General features: G+C 36.1%; 1 protein-coding gene across 9 annotated transcripts in view; it reads left to right on the forward strand.

Moving 5' to 3' along the window:
- HMBOX1 (homeobox containing 1) overlaps positions 1–23,177 on the forward strand; it is a 171,798-nt gene that overhangs the window by 80,826 nt on the left and 67,795 nt on the right. For all 9 annotated transcript variants that reach the window (XM_045831008.1, XM_045831011.1, XM_045831009.1 and 6 more), the window contains exon 4: positions 427–512. In XM_045831008.1, the coding sequence (XP_045686964.1) occupies positions 427–512 (86 nt within the window). The remainder of the gene's footprint in view (positions 1–426; positions 513–23,177) is intronic.

Here is a 23,177-nt window from a genome sequence, read left to right on the forward strand (position 1 = left end):
GAACATGCAAACCCACGATCTACTCACAACTGATTTTTTTTGTTGTCGCTTCTATTTTCTAGGATTTCTGTCTGTGTAAGATACATTCATCCCACAGTAATGACACTTTGTGCATACCATATGGCAGCTTGTTCCTAATGTGAATTATTCACAGCATGCAGTTAGCCACCTCCTGGTATGAAAGTTAAACTACCGTGCTACATTCACTACAGCATCCGTCTGATGGTGTGGTGTTTTAGGACTTGAATATTTGGTGTTTCTTGGTTTCTTTTAATTTCATGTTTCACACAAGCTTGGTGTGTTTGCCTTTATTTTTGTGTCCTTCCTTTCTGTGTTCTCCCCACCTCTCTGCTTCACCTTTCTTAGCAAAGATGAGGATTTCTACCTTCAACATACATTGTTGGTCTTGTCTTCTGTTTTTGTTAGGAGGGACAGCAGTGTGATAAAAGAGGAAATCAAAGCCTTTCTTGCCAATCGGAGGATTTCCCAAGCAGTTGTTGCACAGGTAACAGGTAAGAGCTGAAGAGCCCTTTATTCTGGAATCATGTCTGATCTCTGCCTTCTGGTGCAGATGTTGGATTGTTGCTTGCATTTCTGCATTGCAGTGCAGATCTGTCAACTTGGGCATAATAATGTATGCCAGTGATTTAAAACCCATTGTCTCTGATATCATGGAACTTCCCCAGTGATTTTTCAAAACTTGTGCTAAAAAATTTTAATAGCATTTGTGAAAAAGCACAAAATTCCCTATTTTATGTCTAAAAAAGGGTTCTCTGGTTTTCTTGTAATTGTGACAGAGCTCATGACATGTGAATTATCCACCTGCTACCTACATGTCATATACGTGCAGTCCTCCAAATCTGATTCTCGCTTTTACCAATAAAGAATGATTCATGAGAATGAAGGAAGTTGTGTTTTTTAAACCACTTTTCTGTATGTGAAAGCTTTTCTCAAACCATTGCTGAGAAGATAAGAGTTACCATTGTCTTCTCTCTGTTTTTTATATCCCATCCCATTACCACCCCACCAAATCCCTATCCCAAGTATGTGGTGTAAATGTGTCATTCTCTATTCAGACTGCATTTTTATGAAGTTAAGTTGGGTAGCATGTCTTTTCTTTGTTGTTCTGTAGTGTTCCTTTTTTTGATATCAGTGATTTATAAAACCAGCTATGCCTTAGTCTTTAGAGGAACCAGAAACCCTCTCAACTACATTTTGTAGTTGATATGTCATCGTGCGTTGTCCCCGATAGATGTGAAAGTTAACTTGCTCCTCTCCCTTCTTTTTCTTTAATGTGTCAGTGGCAGCTGTATGACTTTGGCCCTTTTAGCCTCTGCGCCTCAGTTCCTTACCTCTCCAATGAAATAGTTGTATTTGATCTTCACTAGTACCTTCCAATTTTAAAATATTGTGTATGTTCACTAGACATTGATATGTATTGAGGACAATTTACCTAAAAAATTGTTATTGACCATTAATTTGATTAAAAATGAAACAAGATTTCAGAAGCCTTAACTTTTGTTTGAAGAATTCAGACCAGCCAGTCTTAATGTGTGTGTGTGTGTGTGATATTTTTGTAAATGACACTATTCATGGTAAAAGACTTTAAGTAAAGGCATGTCCTTTTGTATGGAGATCTTAAACAGAAGGGTGGTGTGTGAATTTAAGTTTTGTAATCTTCAGGTGCTTTCCAGTAGTATATTTCAAATAAACTATTACCTTTATTTTCAAGGGTTAAGATACAATGCTAAGGGCAGGTTAAGTGGGTTTTACCAAAACCCACTGATGCGCACTGCGAGCAGATGGAGGGCTGTCTTTCAGGGCTTTTACTTCAGCCCCAGGATTAGGAGCAATAGCACCTTTTAGTTTGCCAGCCTGAAAAGAATGACAAAATTACAGTGTTATAGAGCAGCATTCTAAAGTTGATTTTGTTCGGGCGGAAATAATTTGAGTATCTTGAATACCCTGAATGTTGAATCATCTTAGAATTTCAAAATAGTAGCTTTTGAAACTGATCCTGCATTGATGCAAATTATAATAAAATACATTTAAAAGGAATTTCTTAGGCATATGTAAAAGCATTAGACAAACCGTAATGGATTAAATGTAGTATATTAAATACTACCTTTTTGGAAAGGGAAACTGAGAGATATTTTAGCATCTTGCTACTCAAAATCTACTCCATGGAAAAGCAGTATTGGGAGCTTGTTGGAAATGTAAAAATAGAGAGCAATACCCTAAACCTGAATCAGAATTTACATTTTAGCCAGATCTCCAGGTGATTTGGGTCTGAGAAGTACTGTTCTAGGGTACTCTTAAGCTTTCCTGACTTGAACTTCAGTGGCCTGGCCTTGTTTAACTTTGAGCACTCAGTGGCAGTCATCATGGTGCAATCTCCTGTTTTTGAAAGCAAGAGTTGAAACACATTTATCATCTGTTATGTCACTTGGACCTTTGTTTTTCTACTGTTTTGATACTGTTAAAACTTTACCCCCCTTTTCAGCCTCACTCCAACTTTTATTCCTTCTATTCATTCCTAGTTTGAAAGCTTGGGTTCATTTTCCCTTGATCAGTTATCTTTCATGGTTCTCTGTTGACCAAAAAATGAGACTGCTCATAATTTGACTCCAGCCTTCTTTGTTTTTGTTTTTGTTTTTGTTTTAGGTGTGGTTGTTATAACTGTGAGCTTGTTGTCATTTTACTGTTCATATTTTTTACCTTCTTTTTCTTAAATAAGTCCCTTTAACATTTCATACAATAAGGGCTTGGTGAACTCTTTTAACTTGACCTTATTTGGGAAGCACTTTATCTGCCCTTCCATCCTAAATGAAAGCTTTGCTGGATAGAGTAATCTTGGATGTAGGTCCTTGCCTTTCATGGCTTGGAATACTTCTTTCCAGCCCCTTCTTGCCTGCAAGGTTTCTTTTGAGAAGTTAGCTGAGAGTCTAATGGGAACTCCTTTGTAGGTAACTCTCTCCTTTTCTCTTGCTGCTTCTAGGATTCTCTTCTTATCTTTAATCTTGGCTAATGTGATTATGATATGCCTTGGTGTGTTCCTCCTTGGGTCAGACTTCTTTGGGACTCTCTGAACCTTGGACTTCCTGGAAGTCTATTTCCTTTGCCAGACTGAGGAAATTCTCCTTCATTATTTGTTCAAATAAGTTTTCAATTTCTTGCTTTTCCTCTTCTCCTTCTGGCACCCCTATAATTTGGATGTTGGAACGTTTAAAGATGTCCTGGAGGTTCCTAAGCCTCTCCTCATTTTTTAAAATTCTTGTTTCTTCATTCTGTTCTTTGTGAATGTTTCTTTATTCCTTCTGCTGCAAATCGTTGATTTGAGTCCTGGTTTCCTTCCTGTCACTTTTAACTCCCTGTACATTTTCCTTTATTTCACTTAGCATAGCCTTCATTTCTTCATCTAATTTGCCACCAAATTCAACCAATTCTGTGAGCATCCTGATTACTAGTGTTTTGAACTGTGTATCTGATAGGTTGGCTATCTCTTCATTGTGTAGTTGTATTTTTTCTGGAGCTTTGGTCTGTTCTTCCATTTGGGCCCTTTTTTTTTTTTTTTGGTCTAGGTGTGCCTGTCACGTAGTAAGGGGCCTCCGACCTTCTTTTTATTGTCATCTTCTATTCAGTATAGTCCCTAGCTGAATTCAGCTACTCACCATTTCCAGAATTCTGTCTACCTGGATGTGAACAAATAGGTTGATCCTAGGATGCCTTTCACTTTGTCACCTCTGCCTTATCAATTCCTGTTTATTGAGGTTACTACCTCAGTTACTATCCTCATTCTGTCTTCTTTGATCACTTTAGCTCATATGGACATCTCTTTTTTCTGAAATTAATTAGTCTTAGTGCACCGCCCTGAGGTACTAAACCTCATTTCAGTTATACATTTTAAGGTTTGTTTGTTTTTTTAGAGAAGGGAGAGGGAGGGAGAAAGAGAGGGAGAGAAACATCAACTGGTTGCCTCTTGCACACCCGGAGCTGGGGACCTGGCCCACAACCCAGGCATGTGCATGTCTCCTGACCAGAAATCAAACAGTGACCTTTCAGTTCATAGGCCGACACTCAATTCACTGAGCCATGTCAGCCAGCCAGGGCAGTTACACATTTTAGAGTAACAATCTAAACGATTTCGTGCACATCCCCAAAGAGTCTAGCACTGTATATTCTCTTTGAAGATTCATGCTCACCTAGCTGCCTTGTAGGGTAAAATGAGTATTGCTGAAGCTAACACGGATATTCATGTGAAAATTTATCCAGTATGACTTTGTCCAATGATATTTCCTCTCCAGAAATAATTATTTATTTGCTCAATAAATGCTGTATGAATTTCTGCCCTTAGGAACTCATAATTTTCTTTTAATCTACTTTAATTGAATTATTTACATAAGGCTAGGGAATGAGGATGCTTTATAACCAGTTTGGTTAATTGCCCCATTGGTCAGCTGGGGCATTGGAGAATTAATGTATTTCTCATGCATTGTTGTGTTACATTTTCATCCAGCACATTCAGTCATCAAGCTAAACTCAGGGGCAGGGCTTTTCATTCCAGAAAAGAGATTGTGTTCATAAGAACTAATATAAAGCTGGGCCCTTGCAGTTGGCCCGCCTGGGACAGAGTGGCCTTCTGGGCACCCAGGGCTTACTCACTCCTGTGTGACCAGTACGTAGGCACATTTTTCTCTCTTGAAACAAATTAGTTCAGTGTGTCTTGGAAGAATATCGATATCAATACCCTAAAATAAAGTTGGGGTTTGTGGTTGTCCAGAATATCTGTCCTGTAATGAGTCTCTCGAAGTCAGTAAAGTTCAACTCTAATGTGTGAGATAATGAAAAAATCAACCCTGAGATAAAAAGGAGGAAAAGTAGTGCATAACAAAAGAAAATGCTAAATAAAAAAGTGTAGTGAGGTGCAAAATTACAACACATGGCTTGTTCCAGAAACAAATGCAGAGTCTTCTTTTTATAGATTCAGAGGATATCTATAATAAGATAAACAAGAAGTTCATGGGTGGGGTCTGTATAAATAATATCCTACTGATAGGAAAAATGACAGTATAAACAGGATATAATAGCAGTGCCTGCTGAATTTCCCAGCATGTTATTTGTAGCTGCTTTCACAGAGTCATAGCTGCTCTCACCAAGGGTGGGTGTTTTAACTCCGTGAGAGGTTGAACGAGAGTCTAAATTCTTACTAACAGTGGTCGGGTGGAGCATAGCTGTTGCTTTGGTAATAAACACATGTGTTTTATATTTACTTTCAGGGTAAAACATTTTCTTTGCTGTTAGAATTCTTAAAACATGATTTTCTTTTTAAACGACCTCTGGGAAAAACCAAGTGGGCAGAGTAAATGGGCAGAGCTTGAGTGAGTGAGTGTTCATCAGTCAAAGAAATCTGCTAATTGGATTCATGTCCTTTTCAAGAATAAGTAAATGGAAGAAGAAAAAGATAGCATCTCTGAATTTTAAGAACTTTATCACAATGCTGTTCTTTTGAATGGTAGTTGTATAATGGAAAAGCAGCCATTGAACTTTAGAATAGTCGAGTTCTGGTCCTGTTACTGAAAGGCCTTGTGACCAGAGGCAGACTTGTGGCTTCTCTGTGTGTCAGTTTCCTTATTTATAAGATGAGGGGCTTTGACCAGATATTTTCTAAGCATGTTTTCTGTCAAATTCTACTCTGTTTTTAAAGTGTTGAGTACATGTAAGAAGTGTGAAATACCCGTATATAGTGACTTGTTCCTAAAAGTAAGAATTTGTATAGACAGAAGTTCTGAGCCAGTTTTTAGAAATGTTCCAACGGTATGTACTCAGACCACTTCTCTTCATTTCTCTTTAAAACAACAGGTAAAAACACTACACAGTCAGTGTAATTATAATAATTTCTTTACAAAGGTGGGCATTCATTGATCCTTTCCCTAAGCAGACAACTTCAGACTGGATACTAAAAACCAACTGAAGTGTCGCTGTACCTTTTTTGAAAACACAGTTTATTTTTAGAGCAGTTTGAGGTTCCCAGTGAAAGCACAGAGAGCTCCCTTGTACCTCCTGTCCCCCACATGTGCACAGCCGCCCTGCCATCAGCACACGGCACCTGAATGGTGCGTTTGCTGTAATCTGTGATCCCCATGGGTCCATCGTCATCACCTGACGTCATATCTTACATTAGGTATGCTCGGTTTCATGCATTCCGGGGGGGTTGAAAAGTGTAAAATAACAGCTATCCATAAGTCACAGTAACGCAAGATGATACCATAGCTTCATTACCTAAAAAATCCTTTGTGCTCCTCTTCATCCGTCCTTTCCCCTCCCCCTGGCAACCACTCATCTTTCTACTGTCCTCATGTTTTGCCTTTCCCAGAATGTTGTTATACAGTATGCAGTCTTTTCAGGTTGGCTTCTTTTTATAGATTCAGAGGATCTCTGTAAGAGGATAAACAAGTTAATCCACTTAGTAATATGCATTTAAGGTTTCTAATGTCTTTTCATAGCTCAGTGGTTCATTTTGTTTTAGGGCTAAGTAATATTTCATTGTCTGGATGTACCACAGTGTATTTGTCCATTGACCTACTGAAGGTCATCTTGGTTTCTTTTAAGTTTTGGCAAGTATGAATAAAGTTACTATGCACAAGTAGAATTTATATCTATATTAGAAAAGAGATGTTGGTAGGGCATAAATCACAGACTGTGGAATTGTCCTTTCATGATACAACCAAATATAATTATGCTCATTTAACAAGATTTTATCAGTTCCTACCTAATGAATTTTACTAGTTTTATGTAGATCTCCAATTTGAAGGCTATTGTCTGTTCACAAAATGGGCATATTATTATTACATGTGAGTTACAACTTTTGTCTCCAAATTGGAAAGGTTTAGAGTTTTTGTTTCTGTTAGATGACTTCTTTTCAAGCCTTTGAATGGACTTCAGTTACCAACAGTATCAGTGTTTTTGCAGAGTACATTTTAGGGTTTTCTCTTGTTTTGCAGCCTCTGGAAAATAAGAACAGATGGTGTCCCATGGTTCAAAAATTTCTTACTTTTTATTTCATTTTTTTTCTGCCTTCTGCAGTTTGTTGGCAAACTACTTTCTTGTAAACACAACACATAAGTTTATTTCTTTTCCCCCGAGGAAAACATCCAGCCTATAAATCTGAATGCCCATATTTTCTCACTTTGGTTATGGCTCAGTGAAAAATTAAAGTGAAAATAATTCCAGAGTACACTTTTTGTCATTAGAATCTTTCTACAATTCTTGAAATTCATTGTTTTACCAGGGCTTTCATCATCTTGAATGCCATGTAAAGGATTGTACATTTTTAATGTAAAAGTTATGAAGGTTGGTTTTCAAGTATAAACCAAGGTTTCTCTTTCGCCTGTATTTAAAGTATGCACTATATTTAAAAGTTTTTTATCCTACCATAAGTTTTGACAAAAGTGACTTTAAAAGGTTAGGCACAGATGTGCTTTCCCCCCTCTTTAGTAATTTTTATTTTTGTTTCCCCCAGTTATTGTTTCCTAAGATTGTGGAAAAGTCTTTACTGAAGGTTTTATGTTCCCTTCTCAGCTTTATGAAATATTCCCTTATATTTAAAAAATAATGGGATAGGGATAAATGACAGAAAGAAATAATACCCTAGTAAGAAGGCAGAAGGTGTCTGTGTCTGATGAAATAGCAAAACCTATAGTTTAGCTGTAGTCCATGTGAGTTATTAGGCAATGTTATAAATAATTCCCTGCAGAAGAAGGCTTTGAAGGGAATAAATACCATTTTTTATAAACTATAGATATGGTCTCTTATGCATTAATGAATTAATCCTGTTAACTCTTGAAATTTACTGAGATCTTAAATCAAAGGATTTGACATCAGTTGCTACAAATAATTTGTTCTGTCAGAAAGATGTACTAGATTTAGTAATGTGTAATTACTAACTTTAGTTAGGTAAGGGGCTGAAGCTTGAATTCACCAAACTAACCAAGCTTGAGGGCCTTGATATCTGAGCAGTCTATAAAATTTTTAAAAATTGTTCAAATTTGTCGTCCTTTAAGAAATCTTCAGCTTTTAATATCAGCATGTGTCGGCTTCATGTAAATTTGACTATATCTTTTGATCCTTACAGAATTAATTTGAGATATGCAGGGGAAATGTGTCTTTTTCTTTGTTTTTAATCACCTTTATTGAAATAAATTTGCATAAGAATAGAATTATCTGAGTTTTACCAGATTTATTCAGAGGTATAACCATTACCAAAATCAAGATTTAGAATATTTTCAGTATTTCAACAAGTCCTCTCATGCCTCCTTGCAGTCACATATCTTTCTCCACTGGAAGTCCCTGGCACCCACTGATACGCATTCCCTCAGTATAGTTTTGCATTTTCTAGAATGTCATGTGACTAGAATGGTACATGTATACCTTTTGTATCTGACCTTTTCCACTTAGCATGATACTTTTGATATTCATTGGTGTTGTTACATGTATCAGTAGTTTGTAACTTTTAAATGTTGAGTGGATGTAACAGAATTTGTTCATTAATGAGTTGAGGGATATTTGAGTTATTTCCAGATATTAGCTATTATGAATGAAGCTGCTATGAACATTTGTCTGAACCTTTTGGTGTAGACATACATTTTCATTTCTTATACCTAGTAGTGGGATTGTAAGGTTATTGGTAAGTACATGCTTAACATTGTAAGATGGTACCAAACTGTTTTCCAAAGTGGCTATACAATTTTGCATTCCCACCAGCAATATATGAGATTTCCAGTTGCTTTGCATTCTCTTCAGCACTTGGTATTTGTACTTTTCTTTAAGTTTATCCATTTTAGTGCATATATAATGGCATCTCACTCTAGTTTTATTTGCAATTTTCTAATGACTAATTATGTTGAGCAGCTTGCAGATGCTCATTTGCTATTCTTGTATCTTCTTAGGTGAAATGCCTGTCAAATCTTTCGCCCATTGTTTTTTAATCAGGTTGTTTGCATTATTATTGATTACAAGAGTTGTATGTATATTCAGGATACAAGTCCTTAAATATGTGAATATACAGATATCCTAGTCTGAGGCTTGCATTTTTATTTTTTTAATATTGTCCTTGAAAGAACAAATGTTTTTAATTTTGATGAAGTTATATTTATCATTTTTCCTTTATGGTTCATGCTTTATGTGTCCTAAGAAAAATTGCCTAAGTGAAGTCTCAAAGATTTTTTTGTTTTCTTATAAAAGTTTTCTAGTTTCAGCTCATACATTTTAGGCTTATGAATTATTTCAAGCTAATTTTTGTATATGTGTGAGGTAAAGGTTAGGATTTTTTTCCCCCATATGGATGTCCAGTTGGTGGGGCACCATTTGTTGAAGTGGTCAGCAATGATCAAGAGACTAGTCTTTTTCCATTCAATTACATTGGCACCTTTATCAAAAATCAATCCAATATATAGGGTCCAGCAGAAGTAATGCCTGCTTGAGTGTGGCTGGTAGGATTCATGAATGTTTTGCATGAGATGGACAGCAATTTGAACATCTCACCTAAAATGTCATATGGTGTGCATGACTGTGATATTGTTGTTACAGATTTACATGCTTATGACTTTGTAGAAAAAGATTTTGTAATAAAAAAGGGGGCGTTATTTGTGCTGGACCCTGTGTATGTATGAGTATATTCTGAGCTCTCTATTGAGTTCCATTAGTTTTTATGCCTGTTCTTATACCAGATACAAACTGTAAATTACTGTAGACTTTTAGTAAGTCTCGAAATCAGAGAGTATAATTTCTCCCAACTTTGTTTCTCTTTTTCAAGATCACTGTTGAGCCCTGGCTGGTGTAGCTCAGTGGATTGAGCGCGGGCTGAGAACCAAAGTGTCACAGGTTCAATTCCCAGTCAGGGCACATGCCTGGGTTGCAGGCCAGGGTCCCCAGCAACTGCACATTGATGTTTCTTTCTCTCCCTCTCTTTCTCCTTCCCTTCCCTCTCTAAAAATAAATAAATAAAATCTTTAAAAAAAAAAAGATCACTGTTGAAAAGATCTAGGTCTTTTGCATTAAGATATAACTTTTAAAATCAGCTTCTCAATTTCAACAAACCAATCATATTTGTAGTGAGATTGTGACTGAGATTATATTGAATATATAGCTCAATCCAGCATCAAGAATTCATCTTAATCATAGTGAGTGTTCCCACTTAGATAGAGGGCATCTCTCTCTGTTTGTTTCGGTCTTTCTTATTTTCTCTCAGCCATGTTAGTAGTTTTCAGCATATAGGTCTTCTACATATTTTCTTAAAGTTATCTCTAAATATTTTATATTTTTGGTACTGTTATATTGGTGCTATCTTTGACTTCAATTTCCAGTTTGTTTTTTGTCATAGAATAATTGATTTTGGTATATTCACCCTCTATTCTATAACCTTGCTAAATTCTTTTTTTTTGTTCTAGTAGCTTTTTTTGATAAATTCTTAGGATTTCCTACATGCACAATCATCTTCCTTTTATCTTCCCTTTCTGTATGTATGTCTTTTATTTCTTTTTTTTTCTTGCCCTATTACACTGACTAGCACTGTGAATATGATGAGAACTGATATCCTTGTCTTTTTCCCAGTCCTAGGGAGCAAACATTTAATCTTTTGCCATTAAATATTATCTTAGCTGTAGGTTTTTCATAGATTCCCTTTATCAAGATGCCCTTAAAGGGACGTTTCCCTCTATTTCTAGTTTCTGACAATTTTTTATCATGAATGGATGATATACTTGGTCAAATGCTTTTTCTTTATCTATTGCAATGACACAGGGTTTTTCTTTCTAGTCTTATTAATGTTGTGACTTACACCGATTGGTTTTACATGTTAAATGAGCCTTGCATTCTTGGAAATACTCCACTAAATCATGACGTATTATCACTTATTATATGATTTATACAGTTTACTGATATTAAGAATCGTTGTACCTGTATCCATTAGGGACGTTATTCTGGGTTTATTTTGTTTGTTTTTTCTGTTCTTACATTGTTTTGTCTAGTTTAGTTACCATGATGATGTAGCCTCATAAAACAGGTTGGAAAGTGTTCCCTTCTCTTATATTTCTAGAAGAATTGGTGTAGAATTGGTATTATTTCTTCCTTAAATATCTTTTGTTTGAGACTGCTTCTTTTATTATAGCGAATTCCTTACACTTAGTCATAACTTACTACCTTGATCTAATCCTATAGGGGCTTGTACCTTGTACTGAGAGATCAACAGGACAAAATACAGAAGAGTAGACATTATTGGGTCTTTAATACCTCAAAAGTTGCCAGCACTTTTCTGCGTGATTTTACCCTTGTTAGAAATGTTCTTCTTTTACCAATTGCCTACAATAGTAGGATTACAAACCACAAACCAAATTGAATTTGCTTTACATACAGCAGTAGCCTTTCCCTGGTGCCCTGGTATGCCAGAGTAAAGAACATAGTTTTCACTTACTTAATCTATGAAATTTTGCTTCCTGTGGTGGTTTTAAAAATATTGAATGACCTATCTCTAAATCTGTTGCCAGACAGATCCGTGGATGACATCGTGGTTTTGAACATACTGGTTTTCATGTGCATGTCTGTTAACACTGTTCCTGATGAGAAACATAGGAAAAGGATTTTAGAAACCTTCTTAATATGATCTTTATTTAATATTTTGAATTTAAAGACATTTAAAGACTTACAATATGTTATTTGAATAAATAGGTTTTTTCTGCTTTCACTGTTTTAAACCTGTTTTGTTGGTTGTGCCCAAAAATTACAAAATATTTTTGAAGAACATTTATTACTAGTTTGTCTTCACTTTTTAGGGCATAATGAGTTTGAAATGTGTTAAAATATTAATAATAATAATAATTAGTACTTTATTTATTTTATAATAAATATTATTAATAAGATTTAGTAAGAACAGTATCTCTTTAACCATTTTTGCCCATGCTTTTGCTTAGTCTTTAGCTCAGCTACATCATCACGCTAAGTACCTGCCAGCACAGTGTTGCCCTCTGAGTGAGCTGTGGAGAACCAGTGGCTCTGCTTTCCATTCCTGTGCATCTTGCCGGCTAAACCTCTCTTTTTGGAGGGTTTTTATTTTTAGCTTTAATTTATTTTAACACTTACCAAGTGCTAGATGCTGTGCTAACTGTTTTATATATTTGAGAGTAAGGTGTTAACTTCTTCAGTTATAGACGAGAAAACTGAGGCTAAATGAGATTCAGTCATTTGCCCTTAGTCATGGAGCAAATTGCTGTTTGTTTTGCTGCAAAGCCTTTGTTCTCAACATAGCAGTTCAGAACATGGAGATGGTACAGTGCAGTGGTCAAGAGCATAACTTGGAGCATTCAAAATGTGGTTTCTGTCACTAGTTATGTAACTTTGAACAAGTTACTCGGCATCTTAAGCCTCAGTTTCCTGTTTTGGCAAATGAGAATAATAACAACAACAACTACTACTACTTATCAGGGTTGTTGAGTAGGTTATATGAATTCATTTATATAAAGTTTCTGGAACCCTGTAAATGCTATAGAATTTTTTTATTATCATTATTAACCATTATACTGCTTAATGTTTGGCCAGCAATCATTTCTCCTTTGTCTCTTAAAAGTTGACTTTTCTGAAGCTAAGCTTCCTGAAACTAAATTTTTTAACTATAATATTTCTAACTTTGGACCACTTAATTTAATAATAGACATTAAAAAATATATAGCGCCCCCATGTTTATAGCAGCATTTTACAATAGTCAAAACATGGAAATAACCAAAGTATCTAACACTGTATGAATGGATAAAGAAAATGTGTGTGTGTGTTAGTATATATATATATCTTTATCTGTATCTATATATATATAATGGAATATTGTTATTTGACATTAAAAAGAAAGAAATCTTGTCATTTGCAACAACTTGGATGGACCTTGTGGGTATTATGTTAAGTGAAATAAGTCAGACAGAGAAAGACAAATTTTTAAAAAATTCTCACCTAAAGGTGTATTTGTTGATTTTAGAGAGGGGGACAGAAGGAGAGAGGAAAGAAAAGAGAGAAATAGGGAGAAACACTGATGTGAAAGAGAAACATTGGTTGGTTGCTTCCTGTATGTGCCCTGAGCAGGGATCAAACCTGCAAGCTTTTGGTGTGTAGGATGATGCCCTAATCAACTGAGCCATTCGGCCAGGCTACTTTTTATATTAGGAAACATACTCATATGGTTCAAACTTCAGAAGTACATAAGGATATACACTGTGCTGAATCTAAATCTCTCTCCTACTCTGTCTCTTGGCCATAGTCCCTTTGCAGAAGAGACTGTTACCAGTTTCCTACATATTTTATGCATTTATAAGCAAATAAATATATCCATCCATAGTCCCTCCATCCTTTTTTTGCCAAGTAGGTGGTATGCTATATACACTGTTCTACACCAAGCTTTTCTAACTTGGAAATTATCCCACATTAGTATGTTTGTGTGAGGGGGGGCAGTTTTATTTTTTATTGTTATATAAAATAATGAAGCATTTTATAATGTCCTATAGATTTATGTTTATGTTTTCTTCTCTGAGTTTCATAATTTTAGTTCTTATACTTAGGTATCTGATCCACTCTGAATTAATTTTTGTATGTGATGAGAACCATGTACAAAAAATGAACCATCATTTTTTGTTTGTGGATATCTAGTTGTTTCAGCACCATTGATTGAGAAGACTGTTCTTTCCTTATTGACTTTTGTCACCCTTGTCAGAAGTCAATTGAGCATAAATGTATAGGCTTTTTTAAATTTTATTTTTCAGTTGCAGTTCAATACTGTTTTGTATTAAGTTCAGGTGTACAGTGTAGTGGTTAGACAATCATGTCCTTTACAAAGTGTTCTTGACTCTCAGTTCTATTCCATTGTTCTGTATGTCTGGCTTTATGCCAGCACCACACAGTCTTGATTACTGTAGTTTGACAGTAAGTTTTGAAATCAGGAAGTGTGAATCCTCCAACTTTGTTCTTTTCCGATTGTTTTGGTTATTCTGGGTCCCTTATATTTCCACAGGAATTTTAGGACCACTTTGTCAGCTTCTGCAAAAAAGCCAGCTAGAATTTTAATAGGAATTAACACTGAATCTGTAGATGAATTTGGGGAGTATTGTCATTCTAAAAATATTAAATCTTCTAGCCTATGAAGATGTGATGTCTTTCCATTTATTTAGGCGTTCTTCGGTTTCTTTCTACCATGTTTTATAGTTTGTGTTGTACAAGTTTTGCACTACTTTTGTTAGATTTATTCCTAAATATTTCATTCTTTTTGAAACTATTGTAAGTGGAATTGCATTCTGAATTTTAATTTTGGATTGTGCATTGCTCGTGGACAGCGATAAAATTTAATTTTGTGTGTTGATCTTGTATGCTGCATTTTCTATGTGCATGGGCTCTTGTGGATTCCTTCATATTTTGTGCATAGAAGATCATGCCATCTGCAGACAGGTAGTTTTACTTCTTTCTTTCCGATCTGGATGCCTTTTGTTTATTTATCATGCCCTATTGATGTGGCTAGAACCTCCAAAGCTAGTTGAATAGAAGTAGTGAGAGTGATCATCCTTGTGTTGTTTTTGATCTCAGTGGCAAAGCTCTCAGTCTTTAGTCACCAAGAATAATGTCAGCTGTGGGATTTTCAGGGATGTCATCCATCAACATAAGAAGGCTTGCTTCCATTTCTTGTTTGTTGAGTGTTTTATGGCATGAAAGGATGTTGGATTATCAAATGTTTTTTGTCTATTAAAATAATTTCATGAGTTTTGTCATTCATTAATATAGTATATTACATTGATTTTCATACATTGAATGCACCCTGTTTTCCTGAGATAAATCCTACTTGGTCATGGTGTATAATGCTTTTTATATATTGTTAGGTAGAGTTTGCAAGTGTTTGTTGAGGATTTTACATCTATATTCATAAGGGATATTGAATTGTATTTTTTTTCTTATAATATCTTTGTCTGGTTTTGGTATCAGAGTAATATAAGCCTCATAGAATGAGTTGGGAAGTATTTCCTTATTTTCTAGTTTTTGAAAGAGTGTGTAAATGAGTGTGTGTGTGTATTTTTTTGGAACATTTGGTAGAATTTACCAGTGAAGCTGTCTGACTTTCCTTTGTGGGAAGATTTTTGACCACTATTTCTGTCCTTACTTGCTATAGATCTATTCAGGTTTTCTGTTTCATCTTGAACCAGATTCATACGTTATTCTGGGAATTTGTCCATTTCTTCTTGGTTATGTAATTACTATGCAGTTGTTTATAGAATTCCCTTATAATCCTGTAAGTTCAGTAGTAATGTGTTCTCTGTCATTCCTGAGTTGAGTGATTTGAATTTTCTCACATTTTGCTTGATCAGTCTACCTAAAAATTTCTCAATTTTGTTAACCTTTTCAAAGAACCAATTTATTATTTTATTGATTTTTTTCTGTATTATGTTTCTATTTTCCATTTATTTCTGCTTTATATTATCTCCTTTCTTCTGCTTACCTTTATTTAATGTGCTCTTTTTCTAATCTTTTTTTTTTAAGATGGAAATCTAGTTTATTGATTTGAGGTCATTTTGATACAGGCATTTTCAACAATAAATTTTTCTTTAAGAACTTCCTTAGCTTCATCCCATACATTTTCGTATGTTGTATGTGTGTTTCTTAATCATCTCAAAGTATTTTTTATTTTTTCTCATGATTTCTTCTTTCACATATTGGTTAGAGATGTGTTAATTTTCATATATTTGTGAATTTCTCAACTTTTCTCTGTTACTGATTTCTCATTTCATTGAGCTAGTAGAACAAACTTTGTATGATATAAAAATCATTCAGAATTGTTTTATGGCCTAACATGTGGTCTACCCTGGAGAGTGTTCCACATAGACTTGAGAAAGTGTTCTGCTATTGAGTGGATTGCTCTTTAGATGTTTGTTGGGTTTAGGTGGTTTATAATGTTCACATTTTCTGTTTCCCTGTTAATTTTCTATCTATTAGTGAGAGTGGAGTATGGATGTCTCCAGCTACTACTGTTGAATTGTCTGTTTCTCCCTTCAGGTCTGTCAGTTTTCACCTCATGTGTTTTGAGGCTCTGTGGTTTGGTGTATGTTTTAAATTATGCCTTCCTCACCAGTTAATCCTTTATTGTTATAAAATGTCCTTCTTTTGTCTCTCAAAGTCTATTTTGTCTAACATTAGTATAGCCACTCAAATTTTGGTTTAATTACCATTTATATGGTGTATCTTTTTCCATTCTTTTACTTTCCACTTACCCATGTCTTTGAATCTAAAATATATCTCGTGTAAGCATTAAATTTGGATTGTGTTTTTTAGAATGGATTTTAAAAATCTGCAGTCTGTCTTGTTGGAGTGTTTAATCCATTTAAATGTAATTATGAGGGAAGATTTACATCTGCCATTTTGTTGTTTGTTTTCAGTCTTGTGTCTGCCTCGCTCTCCTATTACTTGATGACTTCCTTTTTTGTGTTTCATGGATATTTTCTGGTATACCAGTTTAAATCCCTTGTCATTTCCTTGTTATTTTTTTGTTACTGTCTAAGTGTTTTCCCTGGGAATTACCATTAACATCTTAATTTTAACAGTCTAGTTTGGATTAATGCAAACTTAATTTCAGTAGTATACAAAAAACTTTGCTCCTATATAGCTTAATTTCTCAACCCCCTTTGTGCTATTATTGTCATATAAATTATGTACTTATTCTTTGTGTGTCTATCAGCTTAGATTTACAAGTATAATTATTGCATTATCCAATTTTCTTTTAAATCAAATAGGAATAAAGGGAATTACAAGATGAAATACATTTATACTGTTTTTTTTTATATTTACCTATGCAGTTACTTTTACTGGCACTCTTTATTTCTTAATATACATTTGAGTTATTGTTTAGTGTCCTTCTGTTTCAGCTAAAAGAACTCTTTTCCTCAGAGGGCAAGTCTTCTGGTGTCAGAATTTTTCTGGTTTTGTTCATCTGGCAGTGTCTTGATGTCTCCATTTGGGAAAAATAGTTTGCCTGGATTAGAGTTCTTTCTTTTTTTAATATATTTTATTGATTATGCTATTACACTTGTCTCATTTCCCCCCTTCTCTCCCCTCCACCCCATACCCCCTCTCCCACCCACGTTCCCCCACTTTAGTTCATGTCCATGTGTCATACTTATGAGTTCTTTAGCTTCTACATTTTCCGTACTTTTCTTGCCCTCCCCCTATCTATTTTCAACCTACATTCTATGCTACTTATTCCTTTTCCCCCTCTCTCCTCCTCCCACCCCCCTGTTGCTAGCCCTTCATGTGACCTCCATTTCTGTGGTTCTGTTCCTGTTCTAGTTGTTTACTTAGTTTCTTTTGGTTTTGCTTTAGGTGTGGTTGTTAATAATTGTGAGTTTGCTGTCCTTTTACTATACATGTCTTTTCCTTTATCTTCTTTTCTTAGATAAGTCCCTTTAGCATTTCATAAAATAAGGGCTTGGTGATGATGAACTCCTTTAACTTGACCTTATCTGAAAAGCACTTTATCTTCCCTTCCATTCTAAATGAGAGCTTTGCTGGATAGAGCAATCTGGGATGTTGGTCCTTGTCTTTCATGACTTGCAATACTTCTTTCCAGCCCCTTCTTGCCTGTAAGGTCTCTCTGGAGAAATCAGCTGACAGTCTGATGGGAACTCCTTTGTAGGTTGCTGTCCCCTTATCTCTTGCTGCTTCTAGGATTCTCTCCTTCGTTTTTACCTTGGCTAATGTAATTATGATGTGCCTTGGTGTGTTTCTTCTTGGGTCCAACTTGTTTGGGGCTCTCTGAGCTTCTTGGATTTCTTGGAAGACTGTTCCCTTTGCCAGATTGGGGAAGTTCTCCTTTATTATTTGTTCAAATAACTTTTCCACTTGTTGCTCCTCCCCTTCTGGTACCCCTATAATTCGGATGTTGGAACGTTCAAAGGTGTCCTGGATGCTCTTAAGCTTTTCCTTGATTTTTTGAATTCTTCTTTCATCATGCTTTCCTGCTTGGTTGATTCTATCTTCCTTCTGGTCCACTGTATTGTTTTGAGACTCAGATTCCTTCCTTTCACTATTGGCTCTCCTCCGCGTATCTTCCTGCATCTGTTTTATGGTAACCTGCATCCTTTCATCTAAATTGCGCCCAAAGTCAACCAATTCCGTGAGCTTTCTGATCACCAGTGTTTTGAACTGTGCATCTGATAGATTGGCTATTTCTTGGTCGCTCAAAAGGATGAGTCCTGGGGGGACTGATCTGTTCTGTTGAAAACATGTCTTATGTCTTTCCCTGTCTCTCTCCTTTTTCTCCAGTCTGGTTGCTCTTGTTACGGTGGGGGGCGGAGCCTTAGGTGTTCACCGGGGCGGGGCACCCCAGTCGCTAGATTGTGACGATTTATGTGGGGGTGGGAGCGGGGGCGGGAGGGAACAATGGCGGTAGTTCCGTTCTCCTGGGCTCAGACCCTTCTCTGGGCTCCTGGGCTGCGAGCTCTGCCCTGGTCCACAATCACTGCCTCACTGGGTCCCCCAGCCGAAGCTTGCATACTCAGGGATCACCGCTGCATTCTTGCGCCCCAGATGGCTGTCGCGCTGATTTCGCGCCAAATTTTCCCTGACCTCCGTGCGCCGCCAACCCATGCCAGCCCCACGCCCGCCCGGCTCGTCGTCCCCTACCAGTCTGGATGTATGGGTCTACTTCAACTTCTTGACTGTCCGACTTCCATTCAGATAAATCCACTGTCAGTTCTGAGTGTTATTCTGTCTGTAAATTATTGTTGTTCTATTCTTGGTTGTGCGCGGAGGTACGGTGCCTGGATTAGAGTTCTTGTTTGATGCTCTTGCCCCCCCCCCCCAACACTTTGAATATATTATTCTACTGCCTTCTGACTTCTTGGTTTCTGATGAGAAAATTGCTATTAATCTTATTGAACACCTTCCTTGTACATAATGAATTATTTCTCTCTTGCTGCTTTCAAATTTTCATTTCCTTTGGTTTTCAACCATTATTGATGTTGGTGTGGCTCTCTCTGAGTTTACTCTACATTAAGATTACTGAGCTCCTTGGATGTGTAGATTGTTTTTCATTAAATTAGGAAATTATTTCACCATTAGTTTTCAAATATGCTTTTTTCACTTTTCTCTCTTTTCTCCCTAGGACTTCCATTGTGTGTATGTGGTATATACATAATGGGGCCCTACAGATTTGTGAGGCTCTGTTTTATTTCTTTTTTTTCTTTTCATTTTTTCTTATGTTTTTCATAATCGATCATTTTAACTGAACTGTATTCAAGTTTACTGATTATTTCTTCTGCCAGGTCACATCTGAAGTTGAGCCCCTTTAGTGAAATTTTCACTTCAAATTATTGTACTTTTCAACTACAGAATTTCTATGTGTTCTTTCTTAAATTCCTGTCTCCTTACTGATATTCTGCTTGGTGAGGCATTTTTCTCATACTTTCCTTTAGTTTTTTAGACATGTTTTCTTTAGTTCTTCGAATATCTTCAAAATAGCTGATTTAAATCTAGTCCAACATCTGGGTTTCTTTAAAAACACTTCTTTTTGACTGCTGCCTTTGCTACGTATGTGGCATACTTTCTTGTGCATTTGCACGGTTTTGTTTTGTTTTTTAAACTCGACAGTTTGAATAATATAATGGGGAAATTCTGGAAATCAGATTCCTCCTTACCCCTGACTTTGTTGTTACTGTTGTTTATTGTTGTCGCTCTTTTTTTTTTTAGTGACTTTCTTGAACTAATTCTTTAAATGTGTCTTTTCTTTGTTACTTTAGTGGTCAGCTAATTATTGGATAGAGATTTCTTAAATGCCTGGAACCAGTAAGGTTCCCAGTTTTGCAGAAGGACTCTGTGTGTGTATTGGGGTGTGTGTTTAATGCTTAGGAAGGCAGTCCATAATTCTGCCTTAGCCTTCATATTCTCTTTGCACCATTTGTCAAGGTTAACTAGAGGTAAGAGCTTAGGGCCTTCACAGTTTTTCATTGTGCGTGCATGTTGCCCTGGTCATGCACGTAGACCTAGGCATGTGCACAGCCCTCCTGTGGGCCTGGCTTTCTAGATTCCCAGAAATATGTCAAAGCTTTACAAAGACTCTCATAGACTTACCTTATCCCTTGGCTTTTAAAATATTTGGTCAGCTCCAAATTTGCCCAGGCACCAGCAGTATTAAATGATTGCCACTGATTGTTTTCAACAGACCACCTTCCTTCCTTCTCCCAGGGAAAATAATGTTTACATTGAATGAGATTTGAATCAGGTCAAATAAGGACAGGCCTTGTAAATTGGGAGTTTTCAGGGAATCCCCAGAAAGGCCAGATAATGGAAGTTCTCTAAGAATGGTGTTTTGGGGAACTCCAAACCTGTTATACCCCCCTCTAGTAGCTACCAGGACGCTCCTGGTTTCCACTCTGATTGCTTGAGTGTTGTTTTTCAAGTCTGCTGTGAGGCGGGGATGATGGGAATGGGTGCAGGTTAAGTTCAAAATGTCATAAAGCTGTTTTTACAAAAATTCGGCTTTTTTTTTAAAGCACTCCTTGGATTGTTACAAGCCTTTGGTTAATTTCTAGAGTTAGGAAAAAATGATTCTCATCATTTTTGCCAGCTCATTACGGTAAAGTAGCTTTTGTTGTCATTGCTTTTAGAGAGGACTGGTTTTTCAGAGCTCCTTACTCTGCTATTTTCACTGACATCAGTCCAATTTAATAGATTTTGAAAGAAAATCTAACCCAGAGAAATTTCCCCTGTAGAGTTGTCTTCAAAGTATAAACATGGAAGACAAACACAAACATACCTGACTAGGGGATATATGCACCAGTAAACCTGGACAGTCATGTAATGCTTAATGACAGTGATATACCCTGAGAAATGCATCACTGATGATTTTGTCATTGTGCAGACATCATGGAATGTACTTACACGAACCTACATGGTGTAGCATACTACACACTTCTGCTGCATGGTGTGCCATGGTCGTATACAGTCTGCATTCTGTTGTTGACTGAAACATCAGTATGAGGTGCTTGGCTGTGCTGATTAAAAACTGCTTGATGAAGAGATCTTACCAATCAAAACTTAAATTGAGAAAATAACATTGAGGCATTAACTAAAAAGGGAACAAGAAGAACCTTCTATGGAGTATGGAAACAATTTATGTCTTTATTTGAGCAACAGCCCTGTGTTGTGTGTATTATGTTAAAACTCATTATACAACTAAAAAGTAGTGCACTTCACAACATGTGAAATGTGCCTCAATTAAAAACAAAAACATAGCACTTAGGAATGGGAAACCTGGAAAACTGTATGGTAAATCTTGAGTTCATTTAAATTCAGAACTATGGGTAACAACTGTGGAAATTATGAATCCAGAACAGAGTGTAAGTATTGAGCATGCAAAAATACCTTCAAATGTCAGTAGTTCGGTGTGAAGGCTGGGAAAGGAGATGGGGAGAGTATAATATAGGCTGTACATGTGTATTAGTTATGTATTGTTATGTAAAAATTTACATCAGACCATAGCCACTTAAACCTGAATCTTTGTTTTCTCACTCAGTTTCTATGGGTCAGGAATCTAGGAGCAGCTGAGACAGGTCGTTGTGATTCAGGGTGTCTCAGGAGGTTGCAGTCATCAGCAGACTTAACTAGGGCTAAAGAACTCACTTCCCAGGTGACTCGCTTGCATAGCTGTTAGAATGCCTCAGTTCTTTGCCCCATGGACTTTCTCCATAGGTCAGATTGAGTGGTCTCACTACATGGCAGCTAGCTTCCCTCAGAACCAACTATCTCAGGGACCAGAGCAAGGCAGAAGTTGTAATGTTTTTCATGGCCTAGCTTCAGAGATCAGAGACCATTATTTCTGACCTATTCCAGTGGTTGTACAGACCAGTCCTGAGCAGTGCTGGAGGGGATTACACAGAGACAGGAAGGCCAGGAGGATTATTAGGGCTCATCCTGGAGGCTGGCTACCACGGTCCTCTAATTTTCCATGTTTTTTCAGCCAGGAGTCATTAGATACTGACCACAAGTTAGAAAATAATGATTCCAACCTTCTAATGTTTTTGTATAATTCTTTTTCCTTGCATTAGAGTACTCTTTTAGTAACCTAATTTCCTGTAGAGAAGTATTTACTAAACTTGAGATCTTACATATCACTCTAGTTTAAATTTTTATCTTGAGGTAAAATCAGATCAAACTAAATATTTTTAATTTTAAAGTTCTCTCTATAGTATGACCTCATTTTAGTAATTTCTCCCTCTTCTGTTTACTTTTATGCTTGGAGTGATTTTGTAATGGGTGTAGTTGTTTCTAAGTGGTAAGGCTTTAGATAGTTTTTTTACTAGCTTTACTCTGAATTTTTCTACTTTGAGTTGCTTAGAATTCCTTTTTATAATGAGCATGTGTTTTTTACAAAGAGAAAGTCAGACTTTCAAAATAAGTTGTATAATATTTAGTTATGGTGAGACTGAATCACAACGTAACTATTGGTTAGAATATAGAATTGGGTATAACCTTTGGGGGAAGTCTGGTAGTACCTGTAACAAACTGTAATGCTGCTCATGTGGTACGAATTAAAAATTACATTCCTGGGGATTGACCCTAGAGTATTTATTCATATGCATAAAGGTAGGCATAGAGTGTTTGTTGCATCATCATTTATAATAGTAAAACACTAGCAACAACTGAAATGTTCAATAATAGATAAATATTTAAGTGGGCTATTGTATAGAATACCATGTAGCCATTAGAATGGTGAAGATTCATAATGTACTACATGAAAAAAATTCCAAGACATTATGTAAGAAATGCAGGTTATTCATTATGTACAGAATAATTCCAAATGTGCTTTTAAAAAACAACTAGGTGTGTGTGCGCGCACATATTTGTGTATTAAAAGCATAGGAAAGATTCTGGAAGGATTCATGTCAAATAAACAAGAAATTAAATAATTAAAAATGGAACTGCCTTTTGACCCAGAAATTCCACTTCTGGGAATATATCCTAAGAAACCTGAAACACTAATTCAAAAAAATGTATGTTCATTGAAGCATTATTTACAATAGCCAAAATCTAGAAACAACCCAAGTATCCATCAGTAGATGAGTGAATAAAAAAGCTGTGGTACATTTACACAATGGAATACTACTCAGTTAGAG

The sequence above is a fragment of the Phyllostomus hastatus genome, unplaced genomic scaffold (assembly GCF_019186645.2).
Source record: "Phyllostomus hastatus isolate PE091 unplaced genomic scaffold, TTU_PhHast_1.1 phas_contig_159, whole genome shotgun sequence".
NCBI classification, from domain to species: domain Eukaryota; kingdom Metazoa; phylum Chordata; class Mammalia; order Chiroptera; family Phyllostomidae; genus Phyllostomus; species Phyllostomus hastatus.